This window comes from Gopherus evgoodei, chromosome 3 (genome assembly GCF_007399415.2).
Source record: "Gopherus evgoodei ecotype Sinaloan lineage chromosome 3, rGopEvg1_v1.p, whole genome shotgun sequence".
NCBI lineage: Eukaryota > Metazoa > Chordata > Testudines > Testudinidae > Gopherus > Gopherus evgoodei.
Genome location: NC_044324.1, coordinates 105,788,700 through 105,804,315, shown reverse-complemented (window position 1 = coordinate 105,804,315; position 15,616 = coordinate 105,788,700). Strand labels below are relative to the sequence as shown.

General features: G+C 38.9%; 1 protein-coding gene across 1 annotated transcript in view; it reads right to left on the bottom strand.

Moving 5' to 3' along the window:
* RNF217 (ring finger protein 217) overlaps positions 1-15,616 on the bottom strand; it is a 137,342-nt gene that overhangs the window by 31,653 nt on the left and 90,073 nt on the right. The window contains exon 3 of the mRNA XM_030558334.1: positions 12,028-12,192. Within this exon, the coding sequence (XP_030414194.1) occupies positions 12,028-12,192 (165 nt within the window). The remainder of the gene's footprint in view (positions 1-12,027; positions 12,193-15,616) is intronic.

Here is a 15,616-nt window from a genome sequence, read left to right as displayed (position 1 = left end):
CCCCACTTGAGACCTCCCTCCAATCTGACATTGTTCAATTAATAGTTACACTTTTTGTTTGTGGTTGTTAAACCAATTATGTATTTACTAAATGGTAGTTCCACCAAGTCCACATTTCTCCAGCTCACTTTTCAGAATGTCATGTGGGGCTGTGTCAAAAGTCTTACTGAAGTCCAGGTATATTATGTCCATTGCATTCCCCCTATCCACCAAACCAGGTACCCTGTCAAGGAAGAAAATCAAGTTGATTTGGCATGATTTGTTCTCAGTAAATCCATGCTGGCTGCTAGTGATTACCCCTTCAGCTTCCAGGTATTTGCAAATTGAATATTTTATACACTGCTCTGGTAGTTTCCCGAGGGTTGAAGTCAGGCTGACTGGTCTACAGTTCTCTGGCTCTTCCTTTTTAAAGATAGGCATTATGTTAGCCCTGCTCCAGTCTTTCAGGACCATAAATTTGCAAATATCATTGCCAGTGGTGCCAAGATTTCTTCAGCTAATTCCTTCAGTACCTGGGATGAAGAGCATCAAACCATGCTGATTTGAATTCATTCAAACTAGTCAAAAGATCTCTAACATGTTCTTTATCCCAATCTACATTTCTTCCCCTTTACTGTCTATGGTAATTTCCAGTCACTTATTTTTTGTGAGAAGACTGAAGCAAAGTAGGCATTGAGCAGCTCTGCCTTCCTAACATTTTCCGTTCCCAGCTCATGTTTTCCATTGGTCAGTGGATCCCCACCATTCCTGATCTTCCTTTTTTGTCTGTAGCGATCTTACAACATAAGGAGGAAACTTTCATATATAACTGTGAGATGTGTTTTCTTATTTCTAGATAAAAGCTAAATATCTCCACATGCAATATATATACTTGTCCCTAATTTCCAAAGAAAACAGTCTGAGAAATAAACTGAGATTCCTCACTGGAAGCCAACATGGGATAAATCTGCAGAGGCCAGGGGGAACAATAACCGAAATTAAGCATTGACTGACTTCAGTTCCCCAAGTGATGGGATATTGCTCGACCACTCAAGGAACTCAGAGAACTCAACTTTTAGGTGCCACTTGCAGAGACCTGAGTGTACATCCCCAAGAATATGTACACAAGTGCCTCTGGAAGCTGGAAATTTGAAACAACTGGCTTTGCTTTTTCCTCCAGTGACTGTATTTTCAATTGTAAAACATTTTCTTCAAAATTTACCACTTAATTGTTATTCTGATTAGTTTCAAAAAATTGCCACACATCTTTAACAGTGTTCCTGGAGCTTCATATCACATGCAGAGACTAACAGTGCCAGATGAAGTCTGTATAATTCAGTCGGGATGCTTAGAAATTCAGAAATGACATTTCATTTGATAAACTTCAGCTCTGGTTCAGATGGGTATTTCTCCCTCCACCCCTCTATAATCCTACAGTGGAGATGGATCATGCAGCTAAAGGTTGAGGAAAAGTGACCGTTAACGGATCACATGTCATTTGCATGTTTCTACCCTACTGGGCAAAACAGCAAGAGTATGATATGCAATAGACACCACAACGAATGTGCAGCCCTAGATATTCACTTTGCTATAATTAGCAAAGTACATTTCAGTTGCTTGATAAACTTCATTTCTTTGTTACAGAGGAGGACAACACAGAAATGGAGAAAGGAGAATAACCAAACAGAAGACAGTTTGAATCTCTGAAGAATCTATTATTGGCTTAACCCTGCATAGCAACGAGCACCCTTAACTCCCACTGAAGTCAAAGAACATTCTTCATATTACAGGATTAGGCCTACATGGCACTTTTATCCAAGAATCCAACAGCGCTTTACAAAAGGTGGAAAATTATATCCATTTTACAGATGGGCAAATTGCACCATAGAGCCATATGACTTGGCCAGGATGTCGCATTGAATCAGTGGCTGAGTCTGGAATAGATCTCTAAACATCTACATGGTTATTTTATAACTATGTAATAAACAAACAAACGACTGCATATTTCTTTACAATATGTATGAGCTGGCTAACAGGGCCGACTCTAGTTGTGGGGAGGAGTTGTCCATCAAAAATGTTTTTGGCACTCTGAACCACCCTGATCACCTAAATGGCTAAATGAGAGTTTCTAGTGAACAATACTTTACAGCAAGTTACTTAATGAGCTATCAGCTGGAAAGTTAAGCTTCTTCCCCACCTTTTGTACCACTATAGCTATCTTTCCATTCCAATAAAAATCCTCTCTAAAGAAAGAGCCCTTAAAAAATTCTCCAAACAAACATTTTCAAACAACTTTACTGTAGCATAAATGACTAGCTATCTCTTAAGGAAACCCACTGTACATTTAAATCCTTTCATATATCTGCACTAATTTGTTTCTCTCAATAAAAAGGAGCCCAGTTAGTTCCTTAAAAGAAAGATTCAGCTGGAAATACCCAACAATCAACTTTCTGGATTATTTGATGATACTCAAGTTAATTTGAAATATCTGATCCACAAAAAGTGCAAGTATGTCCTGATTTGTATCAGTTTTCTTGTTCACTCAACTTCCTTCGGCTATTCAAAGTTCTACAACTGTAACTCACCAGCCTTTTTAAGTTAAGTTTTCTTCTGTCACCCTAAAATGCGTTTTCTCCTGAAATCTTTGGCATGTTCACATTTTCTACATACAGCACTTTGTTTTATTGTATAGCAAATACATTTGAGGAAGAAGGGGAATTTTGTGGGGAAGTTTTTAAACACACTATTTCAAGAAGTTTCAAAAACTTTTGGTTGAGGAAACGGGTATACTAATTATATTCCTTTTCATCGGCTATGTATACAGGAGATTTTATACTGCCCTAGACATCTCCGACTGAAATAAACCCATGACTTTTCACCAAGAAGCAGAACTATTCAGAAAGTCACACTGCATTACATATCCCAAAACAGAAAACACAGGATCTGTTAAAAAAAGCTAACAAATTATTTAGTCATAAATCATGTAATAAAGAACCCAAAGAAACCCCAATCCTTTCATTTTAGTTATAATTTACAAATGTTAAAAGCAAAATATAATGTTGTTGTGTTTTGACAGCACATGTTTTTGCTTGCTTGTGTAAGCATATCCTGTAGGCAGCGGCTACACCTAAATAAATGTTTCAGTCAGACACAGTAAGGTAGTATTCACTTTCAAAAAATTTAAGGTGGGATTAAAGCTGTGGCCAAACAATGGTGCCTTCTGCTCTGTGCACCCTTCTAGAACTTGAAATTCCAAAACATCTACCTCAAAATGTTGGAAAACAAGAAACACAGATCTCCCCAGATATTCCCGAAAGGAACACATTCTTGTAACACTAAAAACACCCACAAACTTAAGAAAATCAGAAAAATGCATAAATAACGTAACAGTTTATTGGTGATGTGTTCACTTCACGAAAAGTTGCACCACAACTAACAAATCAGCTGTAATGCTCCACAAGGCTACCGAGGGTTGCAAGGTTCCTCACCACCACCTGCCCTTACCATGAGTAAATCTTGTCTGTGCCTGCTGTGTAACAGCTGCCTGAAATCAACAGCCTCTGGCAACACAAGCACTGCCTTCCAAACTTCTATGCCTCTTTCTCTTTATACAGATAATGATAGGCACACAGCAACCCCCAAATACTTGGGGCATTGCCACAGTGTCCAACCCTTTATTCACTGAACACAGAATTATCAGACCCACTGGTAAAGGAACGGTACACATCAGCTTTTAAAATTCAACTCAGTACCAGCACTTCGCTTAAAACCACAGCGCTCTGATATATTGAGAATGAAAACAAGAATAAGTTTGCTGTCCAAGAACAGAGATTCAAGTAATAGTGAGTAAGAATATTGGAAACAAATGGTTACATACAACAATATAAAGCAAAATCATAACACACTTCCTAAAAATTAAAGCTTAACAAGCTATTCACTTGTCTAAAGTTTATCTTACCCAAAGTTCTCCTCAGTGTTTTCAACCAAGGCTGGCTGAGACCCCTTTTTCCTGAAGAAGAAAAACTGCTGTCTTTTTACTTCCTCAGAGAAAGGCGCCCAGCTGTCTTCTCTGCCTCACAAATATAGTCACGCAAACCATTAGTGTGCACCTCTAGGTAAAGTTCTCTCACCCCAACTCTTCTTATATTCTTGTTGTTAGCTTCGTTCTGAAATTCTGACAATCTTCATTTGCATTTAGTTCAGACTGGTGATAGGAAGACCATTGCGAATAAGACAACACGCAATCTACATATAAACTAATAGATGGATAAATCTCTCATCTGACAGAAATCCGGTTTTTCACCTTTGCCAGTGACCACTACCTGGATACAGATTTTAAGAACATTTTTAGTACGTATACAACTTCTTCCACAATATCTGTACATGCACTTCACAATGGAATTAATACAGTGAAACCAGTTTTCATTTGAGACCTTACATGACATTCTTTAGTGATCTAGAATGCACACACCAGAGTCATGACATTCCTGTATTCCCTCTACACATACTTTGGCAGTTTGCATTAAGAGGTTCTTGGGTCACATCAGCATTCCCCCAATACATACCTGTTCATATAATGAGGCAGAACTTGTAAGATGGTACCCTTTGGAGGCAACCAATAATTTTACATTATGCCTTCCTGATGGGAATAACCAGCTTGTCTCTTCGGGTACATATACACTGCACTTTTTACTGTGGAGTGTAGAGTACATACAATAAGTGCCTCCCTAGCACGGGTGTAAATACCACTACAGATGGTGAGGCACTGCTTAGGCAAATACAGACAGGACTGAACCACACAGTATGTACCCAACACAACTCTCTACATGCCCAAGCAGTGCCTTCCCAGTCTACAAAGCTATTTTTAGTAGCATAGTGTCCCACTGCCTCCCTACTGCTGGAATCTTTCCCTGATGCAAGAAAAGGCTCCAGCATTAGGAGAAGGCTCTGATAGCGGGAAGGCAGCAGGGAAAGGCTCCCTGTTGCGTCTCCTCAGGCCAGAGCCAAAGCTCCAGCAGCAGGGAGCTGCTGAAGCCTTTTCCCATTGCCTCTCCCCTCCCACAGCCTTTCACTGACACTCATACCTACACCCCGAAAGGTGGATGCAGCATGCTTTTCGCTAATGCACGTAGCTACATGATCCTTATGTGCTACCACCAGTAGTGTGCAGTTTATACATAGCCTATGTTATATCAAAAGAAGTGAAACTTACTTCCCTGCTTTGCTACAGTTTTTAGTTTCTGAACAAATGACAAACTATACTTGAGCTTAAAGCTTTAGGCAAAAAAATGTACTCTGGGTTTAAAATATATTGCCATAATGAAATACTGAAATTCAAATATTATTAAATCATAAATCCATTCAAATGTCATTCCAATATAACTTGCTACAATAAGAAAATAATTGTTTAGCTTTTCTTAGTCACAAGAGACCTGGTTCCCTCTCGTTCTCAACAGATCAAATATGGAGAAAGAGTGTAAACTAAATTTAGTTTTGAAGAAAGATGGCTCAGTCTCTTTGGTAAAGAGCAATTTTTTAGACACTTCCTAAGGTATATAAAAAAAGAACTTTTACATGTATAACTATTTGCAAAGCTATACTAGGTAGGATTTATTTAAAAGATCATCTCTTAGAAGCTGTCACAGTTCAGAACAACTACATCTGTATTTCCCCCTCTGGTCCATCCAGGGCACCCACTCTAGCTGTCTAGTTCCCCAGCAGTTGCCTCTTGTGGGTGGAGTCTCACATCTTTCTAATTAGGTTCTTTCCAGGCTCCACAGGCTCCTGCCAATGCTGTGATATCTCCAGTAAAAGATAAGCTGGCTAAGCAGACTTCTTTTGTCTTCTCTTCAAAGATGACACACAATCTAATTGCCACAGTTATAAGTTACCACACAGCTTTTTCTAAGCAAGCACATTTTGTTCTTCAAGTAAAAGCATTAAAAAACAATAAAAACTACACACATGCTAATAAATTTACCAGAGATCAACCAAACATGGACTCTGGCAGGTGAGCAGACCAAAAACCCACAAGAACCCTCACATGACACTTAGTCACTCATTTATCCAGTTTGGGCCTTTGAAGAGACTGTGAATAGATAATCAGCCAGACAATGGTTTTCTGCTCAAGGCACAGCTTCAAAAGGATGGATTCGAACCCCAAGTGTTTCCTAGGAGATACACTTCACACATATTGTCCCCAAAAGTCCTTTGACGCTCATACATAAAACTCCACAATAGCACATTTGTATGTTTAATATGAGTTCCTAAAAACAACCAACCACATTTCAACAAAGTTTAACTTAATTCCATTAGTTTTGTCTTAGATATTGCAGGGTACTGTCATATTTGTACTGAAGTTACTTGTATGCAATACAAGTAATACTGCATCCTCTTTCACATGCTCCTCTAACATTCTCCTAGGTAACAGAAGTTCCTGAGGATTTGTTCAGGAAGGATCCATTTCTGAAAGTGAAGTTCCTTTCCTGCATCATCAGTTCCTGAAGCCTCAGTTTATCCTTAGACTGGGATTCAGATCTGTCTTCAGCTTCTTGGAATATGAAAATAAAGTTTGCGTTCCATCACAACAGTATACAAATCATTTTACACTGCTTCTTTGGTCCTAATAGAATATTCAGTCAGCATTAATATGTTCATTGTCCTTCCATATAAAAAACAAAAAACAATCTAGTAAGTGATCAAAAAAAAGTGTGGCCTTTTTGTGTGTGTGGGGGGGGGGGGACACAGCATTTGGATTTTTTTTGCTGGGAAAGGGAGTTGGTGGAAAACATGAAGATGCAAAACACAGCCATTCAAAAAAGATCCAATGGAAGTACAGAAAAGTATAGCTGTACTTAAAAATAAATCATAATATGTTCTCAGTTTAACAGATAATATTTCAAATCTTGTTTGCTTAAAACAGTAATACTCTGCTTCTTTTAATATTTAAGCTTCACTACTTTTTGTAGTATCCTGGTTTAATGGCTGATTTTGACCTTATCACACTACAAATGCTACTGCTTAAGAGTATTCAAGAAAGCTGTTTTAATGAAGTACTTCAAGTGAGAATGCACTGGACCTAGAACAACTCAGGATAGATCAAATGGAAGCATGCATCAGATGCAGATTCTTTTTTCTAATTTGCAGATAGGATTTCCATCTGCTTCAAGACATCCCACTACTTCATATATACAAAAAAAAATGTTGTAAAAAGTTACAACTGCTATTTCGTGGTGCAGCTCACCTTTCCTGAGATCTTTGTGTGCTTTGAGACCTACAAATGAAAGGTGGTAACACCAGATGGTGGTGTACTTCGTGCTACAACTGTTGAGAAAAAGCAGAAACACAGCAACCTTGCAATCCTTCTAAGCAGTTATTTTGTTATTACTTGCCAGCTGCACAGACTTGATCTTGCTTAAACAAATAATATTTTGATACAAACTGGTCAGACTGCGTAAGCTTAGAGAATTCTCTTCTCCTCCAAAGATGAACGCTGAACAACCAGAATTCCCTCTCAGATACTAATGCCATTTTGGTTTAATATTATGTAGTTAGAGGAGAAAGTCACTATCAAAATGAACTAACAAGAGTGATCTACATGAAAGACAGTACAGCCTCAAGAATTCACTTTCAAATCAGAACACAAAACATTCAGCTTTGAAGAGCTGCCACATCTATCCTCTGGCACAGTGGAAAAAAAAATGTATAAACAGTCACACTTCCTCATACACAGATTACAACGCACAAAAATACCAAATTTCTAAAAAACGTCATTGAACTGCAGAAGGGCTTTTATTAACAAACGTAATTTTCCACACATTGGGCTTGTCTGCATTTCAAATGCTACAGCAGTACAGCTACACTTCAGTGTAGACACTACTTATGACGACAAGAGGGGTTCTCCTGTTGGCACAGATAATCCACCTCCCTGAGAAGTGGTAGCTAGGACAATGGAATAACTCTTCCGTTGACCTAGCGCTGTCTGCGTTGGGGGTTAGGTAGGCTTAACTACGTTACCTCAGGGGTAGGGGTGGATTTTTCACACCCAAGTGATGTAGTTGGGTCGACCTAACTTTTTAGCATGGACCAGGCCTTTTGTTTCATAGCCCAACTCACCAAATTCAGTAGACTGAGGAGTGCAAGATTATTATTTCCTAAACATGGATCCTGAACTCTTTGACAAAGTTTTTCCATAAACAGGAGCCCTTACTTTAGGCTCCTAGATAAGTGGCCTGATTTTCAGAAGTTCTGAGCATCCAACACTTCCTATGAAAGTCAAGGAGAGACGCTAGGTGCTCAGCACACTTGAAAATAAGGTTCTTTATTTAGATGCCTAGTATAGATTTAGGCAACTAACTTTAGGCTTCTATATTTCTAAAAAAATCTTGGGCTTTATGTCCAGTTGCTCAGATATTATGGTGATGTCGGCCACATAATTACCTAGATATATTGAAAGATATCAATAAGCAGAGACTTATAGCTGGTCAAAAACAAACAGTTTGCAAACGTTTGAAAAATTTCCAAAAAAAGTAAAATATTTCAAAAGTTTTGACCAGCTCTGAGAGACTATCATATCACATACTTGGATTTAAGAAAAAACAAACAGAGAATTTAACAAGTTCATACGCTTTAACTTTTGTTAATGGCTCCCTTTACTACATATAAAAGATACCATGAAAACCAAAGAGAAAGCAACACAAGTTATGAGAAGTGGAACTGTCTTTCCCTACTACAAATGAACCCATCCACTGAAAAATGACATCATGGGCATTTTTCCCATAATCAGAACAAACCAGAGTGTATATTGATAAACATCCTCCTCTTATTAAAGTACTGTGCAGTTTTCTAGCCAAAGATCTGAATACTTGCCAAAAATGTGATTTGTTGAACTGGAAGATTTACTTTAAAGTTGATGATCATTGCATAATATGACACTAATAGATGGTGATGTCGATATCACAAAGAGATCTTGGAAAAACTTTACCAAAATCAATGTGAGAAGAGATTTTAAAAACCTTAAGGACGCCAAACTGCCACTACTGGCAAAAATCTGGGGTCTCATACAGATTTAGGAAGGCTGGTAAATAAAGCTCAGTTTTCAGTTACTTTAAACACATTTCTGATTATTATCAATTCCACAACAAAAATGTCAAGGTGGAGTTACAGTTGAAAGAACATTAGTCATTCAGAGCAACACACATTAGAGATGCTGTAATTATCCCTAAACTAAGCACTATACGCCCAGGGAATTCAGAGGTAAGATTAACTTTAAAATAAATCCAAACATGATTTGGAGATACTCAGCTGGGGGATCCAAACCACCTTAACTGTGTTTGTAGTGACACCATGTAAGAAAATAGACAAAACGTTTGTACCTTTAAACATAAAATTAATCTAATCTGGGGCCCTGAACACTAAAACCCCTTCATTTTAATCACCATGTTATTGCTTGGTATCGCTACAGGGCAGAGTTAAGGTTGTTAGAATGCCCTATCTATGCATTTTCCATTACTTTAAAAGAAACCCCAACAACATGTTAAAGTAGGGTGAAGAGACATCCCAATTTTATCAAAACAGTCCCGATATTTGCTTGTCTGTCCCGCGTCCCGATCGACGTTAGGTCAGGACACTGGACAAACACGCAAAGGCTCCTGTGCACAGGCGGAACCTGGAAGGGCTCACGCCCCCCTTCCCCAACTCTGCCCCGTCCTCCCCCCATTGGATCCCTCCCCAAATCCCCGCCTCTTCCCCAAGCACTGGAGGGAGGCCCGAGAGATGCAGGGGAGCCCGGGGCCGGGGTGAGTGAGAGTACAGCCTGGCCTTGAGTGCAGGCAGGACTCTGGCAGAGTGGTACCTGGAGGAGGAGCAGAGAGGTGGCCCACAGGGCCAGGCGGCAGCTGTTCTCCCCACTTGGGCAGCAGGACTCAGGAGCAGCCACTGCTGCGGCTCCCACTGCCACGGCCGGAGGAAGCAGCCGCTGGCCAAGCATGTGGCACTCGGCAGCTACGGCTCTGGCACCTGGGGCGGGAACCCCCCAAGCCCAGGCCTGCTGAGGGGACCCAGCACGCACGCTGCGCCCAGCCCCTGGCCAGTCGCGTCTGGGCTGGCTGCCCAGGTGGTGCAATCCCGCGGGCAGCCCGGGGCAGAGGCAGTGGCAGCTCCATTCGTTCCCCTGCAGGAACCGAGTGGGACGGGGGGCTGGGGCCTGCTGCCCTCACTCCGGGACCGCCCACGAGATTGCACCAGCTGAGGTAGGGGTAGGCGCTCCGGCGGTTTTTATTTTTTTTGCCCCTCTCCTTTGTCCCAATATTTCAGTTTTGACATCTGGTCACCCTATGTTAAAGTAAGGTTAAATGCTGAATTTCAAGCTTTATAAACCAAGAGTTTAGGGACAGTTACAATATCCACATGATGCATTTTACTTTAAGGAAGTGCACTTTCTGAATTGCCCTTTCTTAATTATTAAATTTCATACATGAACAGTAAACAAGAAATAATGAAAATGTTACCATAATATTTTTCTAATCATTTGAAAATATGGAGGTATCAACTTTAATTATTTTGTATTTCACACTTTTGTGGCCAGACTATACAGAGGGGTAGGCAACCTATGGCATAGGTGCTGAACATGGCACGTGAGCTGATTTTCAGAGGCACTCACACTGCCCAGGTCCTGGCCACCGGTGTAGGGGCTCTGCATTTTAATTTAATTTTAAATGAAACTTCTTAAACATTTTAAAAACCTTATTTACTTTACATATAATAACAGTTTAGTTATATGTTATAGACTTATAGAAAGAGACCTTCTAAAAATGTTAAAATGTATTACCGGCATGCAAAACCTTAAATTACAGTGAATAAATGACTTGGCACATCACTTCTGAAAGGTTGCCAACCCCTGCTATACAGCATGCTGTATCTACTTTATCCCACCCTAGAACACCACAAAAAGGCACCACTATATTGGGTAGTTGAACTGGGTTTACAGTTGCTTTGCATTGCGACTGGAGTGTATGTTATAATTTTACCCTTCCTCCCGCCCTGTCAAATCCCTGAGTGCACTTCTCACCTTTGCCTTATCAGTATCCCCCTTCCTCCTGTCCCCAACATACCTGTACATCCCCGCACCAGATTTCCCCCCTCCTTCCTGCACACTTCCCCATGCACAAGGTTTCCCCATCTTAGACTCCCTGGTGAGCAGATCTGGTGTCATGGGTATGTTTTTTTAAAAACGGAAATATTTAGGATAAGTGGTAATTATTACTGTTATTTTTCTTAACTGAAAGTTCTGATGACAGAGACTAGTGCATAAAATCTTTGGAGAAATTCAAAGAACTGCCTACTTTCTACAAATAATCAAGGGTTGCCCTTCGGTAGGATGTCCTCTTTCAAAATAACCCCCACTTTCCATTGTCTATAAATAGGAGTAAAACCACCCTTCCTTAAGGAAAGGTCATGCATCCTATGCTACTGGAAGTAGGAGAAGAGCAATACAAAAATCAGGTGAATGAAAGCAGCAGTCATCTTTGCTAAGAACAACCTGTGGCCTCGATCCCTTCTGAACAGTGGGAAATTTGCTTAAGTAGAACATTCTTCTTAATTGAAAGCTTTTTCTTCATCAAAGACTGAAAAAGGATTACGAAAAAGTGACCATTAATCCTAAAAAAACTTCAACCACAAAAGAGTTTTAACTACAAGGGAAATATGTAGAGAGGTACTAAATTTCTTAAAAGATCTATTCTAAGAATAATTTTTACTTCATATTTACTTTTAATTCCCAGAAATTTTATTCTCAACTCGGAGAATAAAACAATATAATTTTGCAGAAAATACACTTTCTACACATAAATTAGAGATTCAACCTTTTTGTTAAATTCAAAGCTCTATCTTATTTATGTAGCTGGAGCCCAGCACCATCTTAATATGCATCCATTATATATTTGCTGAAGTAACATTAAACAAAACAGAAGCCTCAGTTTGGATAATTATTTAGATTATTCAAATACAATTCTGAAAGCTTATGTTGTGCCCTAACAGAGGATAGCTTACCTTGCATTTTGGACATTTCTGGGCATTCCTTTGCCCATGTTCAATCTCACTGGCCCAGTGACGCAACAGCTTGTCTCCCTTTTTGTATTCTTTACAGTTAACACCTTCATGCCAGGGGGAGTGGCATTTAAAACACCAGACAAATTGGCAAGTTGGACACTGGATCTGCATAAACAAAAGTGAAACAAGAAAATACCAGACAAATTTGCAAGCTGGGCATTGAATGTCTGTGGAAAAATCACCACCACCGTTATAAACACCTTTATAATTAATTTTAATTAAGATCTCAATTTTGTATGATAGTTAGGGTCAAACAAACCTAAAAGACTGATAATCTTTAAAAAAGTATAAGAAAGTACCAATTTATTTTATAATTCTATATGTAAGAAACTATATTAAGAAACGTTAAAGCTTCACAATTACTCACTCAAGATCAGAAGATGTCAAAGGCCCCAAAATAAATTTGTTAGTCTCTAAGGTGCCACAAGTACTCCAGTCCTTGAACAGGGGCTTAACTTTAAGCACACGACCAATCTCATTGAATTCAATGGAATTACTCAAATGCTAAGTGTTTTGTCAAGATTGGGGCTAAAGTTAGTGTTGAATGCACAATTCTTCACTCTGCCCTTTTGTGAATAAGCAGTTTGGTACAAACCTTCGTTATTTGACAGACAATGTGTTTTCAGGTAGTATCATAGCTTTTTCTACAAACTTTAATAAAATTTAAATGCTTTTAATTAGATGTGTAACATTTAGTATTTTTCCTTCACTATTCTGATTTGCACAATGGTGCATTCACATCTTTAATGATTTACAAGACCTCATTTTCACTGCTCTGTACCTCGTGTAGTAATTTACATCTGCACAGAGCAAATAGTTTTTGTACTGAGGTAGTACCTAGAGGCCCCAGACCTATTGTGCTAGCCCCTGTACAAACACAAAGGTCTGGTCTGCACAAAGTTGCACCCATTTAATGAGAGCTATGATTCTAAATCAATTTAACTAAACTATTGCAACTTGGTGTTTGACAATAGGTTTATCTTGCCCCTATAAATTTCCAGAGGCAAGTTCAACTAATTCAATCAGATTTAAATGTATTCAACAGTGTAACGGGGTAACACAACCACTCTAAATGAGTGTGTAGACCAGCTCCCCCAAAAAGCCCTGAAGGGCTTACTCTGTCTTCCTACTGCTCTCATTTAATGGTTTTTTCCATCCACTTTGGACAGGTGCACCTGACAACCGCAAAGCAAGGAAGCAGAGAATCAATGTCAGAATTCTGATGCAGGTTCTCTTCTGTAAACTATGAATTTTAATATTTTAGGCTGCCATGTATTACATATTCTAACAAGTACAGCCTTCCTTATGTGCAATTCAAAGGATGAGACAGTTAACTTTGCTGTCAAGTTAGATGGCCTATATGATATCACAATACGAAATAACTTAAATTTTGCTTCCTGTAGTAGGTTGTGTAAATGTCATTTACTTAGTACTTTCAAATATTTTCCAGTCTTTGACCTCAGTAGTGCTACACAGTACTACGAGATGCTGCATATACACATACAACATTGTGAAAACAAAATATATTGCATTTGACAAGAAGTAGGTGATAATGTTATTAAAGGACTATTGTAGTCTTCAAGGAAGGCAGCACAAAAGTTATGAAAAAGAGTTAATATATTAATAGGAATGTTTTCATCACTATTTAGGAATAAATGAAAGCTTGTTTGCATTTAACTACTTCTCTGCAGCATTTGTAATCCAAATATTGCAGATTGTGACAGTGCATCAGAACATGAAAGTCAAACTGACTGATTTTCAATGTCCATGATAAATACAAAAAGTAAAAAGTATATTTAAAAAACATCTGCTAGGAATTTGATGTGCTATAAGTAACTAAATTTGTGTTTCTTTAACCTCCTGCCCTAGGTAAAATTTCTAAAATACTTACATGACAGAGGATCTTAAGTCCCATTTTTCAAAGAGACTTTGGCACTTAGTTATGGTATCGCTACACTTAAAACACTACAGTGACACAGCTGCAGCTGAACTGTTCTGATGCTTCAGTGTAGACTCACTACAGAAATGGGAGGGGTTCTACCATCACTATAGATAAGTGACCTCCCGGAGAGGTTGACTTCCATTGCACTAGCTATTATCATCCTAGTGCTCTCTACAATGATGGTTAGGTTGGCATAGCTACGTCGCACATGGGTGTGCATTTTTTACATCCCTCATAGATGTAACTATGCTGACTGAAGTTTTCATTGTAGACCAGCCCTCGGTCTCACTGAAAGTCAAAGGATCTTTGGCTCTTCTGTCACTTAGGCACTTTTGATGTTGATGATGATAATGTAATGCATAATGGAGGTAGTAATGCCATAGTGGTAAGATTAGAGCTGAATGTAAAAATAGGGGGGTTTTGGTTCAGTGAATGGTGGACTTTCCAACCTGGAACTTGTGTTTTATTTTGTAAAATAAACCTAGCTAAGTTTCTAAACAAAAACACAAAACATTTTGTTTAGAAAATATTTTTTTAAAAAAATCTGGTTACTAACCTTCTGTAACTGTTTTTCTTCAAGATGTGTTGCTCATGTCCATTTCATGTTAGGTGCGCATAGGCTAGCCCCACAGAGGGAAAAGTCTCCAGCAACTGTGCACACGGTACACAAACACCTATCATAGAACTGACATGAGCAAGCACTCAAAGAAGAACAGAATACCAAAAAAATCACATTTTTCAGCAAATAAACTATCTGTCTGAAAAATTTCACTGAGCTCTAAACAAGACCCCTTTAAAAACATTAAATATCCCTATTGAGAAAGTAATACCATATAAGACTGTTTCTGCAAGTACAGAAGCTGCTCCAAACAGTCATTTCCAACCCTGTCATTTCATGATTCATCTTTGACAGACATAAAATAACCCACTTAAAGAGCACTTCCTGCCCTAAAATATTACAAAATTTTAAGAGTTAGGTGAAACCCTATCATATTTATTTGAAAGCTTGTGAAATACATTCTCCAGAGTTACAACTTCATAGAATATCCAGGTCGTGAACATAGATATGCAGGAATACAAATATGTCCTATTTTTAAAAAGGACAACAAAATTGACAGGCCCCTGTATCTCCCCTATGTTGAAAGTTGCATTTAAAGATTACATTAATCCTTCCCCTTCCAGCTGGGCTCATCTCTTCCCACTACAAACGTTCCCCGGATAAAATTCTACAGAATTAAAAATATTGAAGCCTCTGCTGGGTTTCTTGTTGGAGTCAGTCTCGTGGTGCCTGGTTTTTAAACAAGCATGCATACGTCCTATTAATCTGCCTGTCAGAAGCATTCCTGTCACCAGACTGCTTTTTAAAGATATGGAAATTTTCAAGCTGTGCAAAGTGCTTGCAGAGTAGGATGCTTATTATTTTCAGTATCCTACCTTCTCAGAAGACTGATATAGGTTTGCATACGTCCCTAGAGGTCAACATACAAAGCTCGTAGCTTTAATTACTGGTCTACCACCTAGACAGCGTCCTCCAAACTTGTTTAAAGTCCTTAAAAACTTTCACTCATCACTGCTAATAGAAGAAGT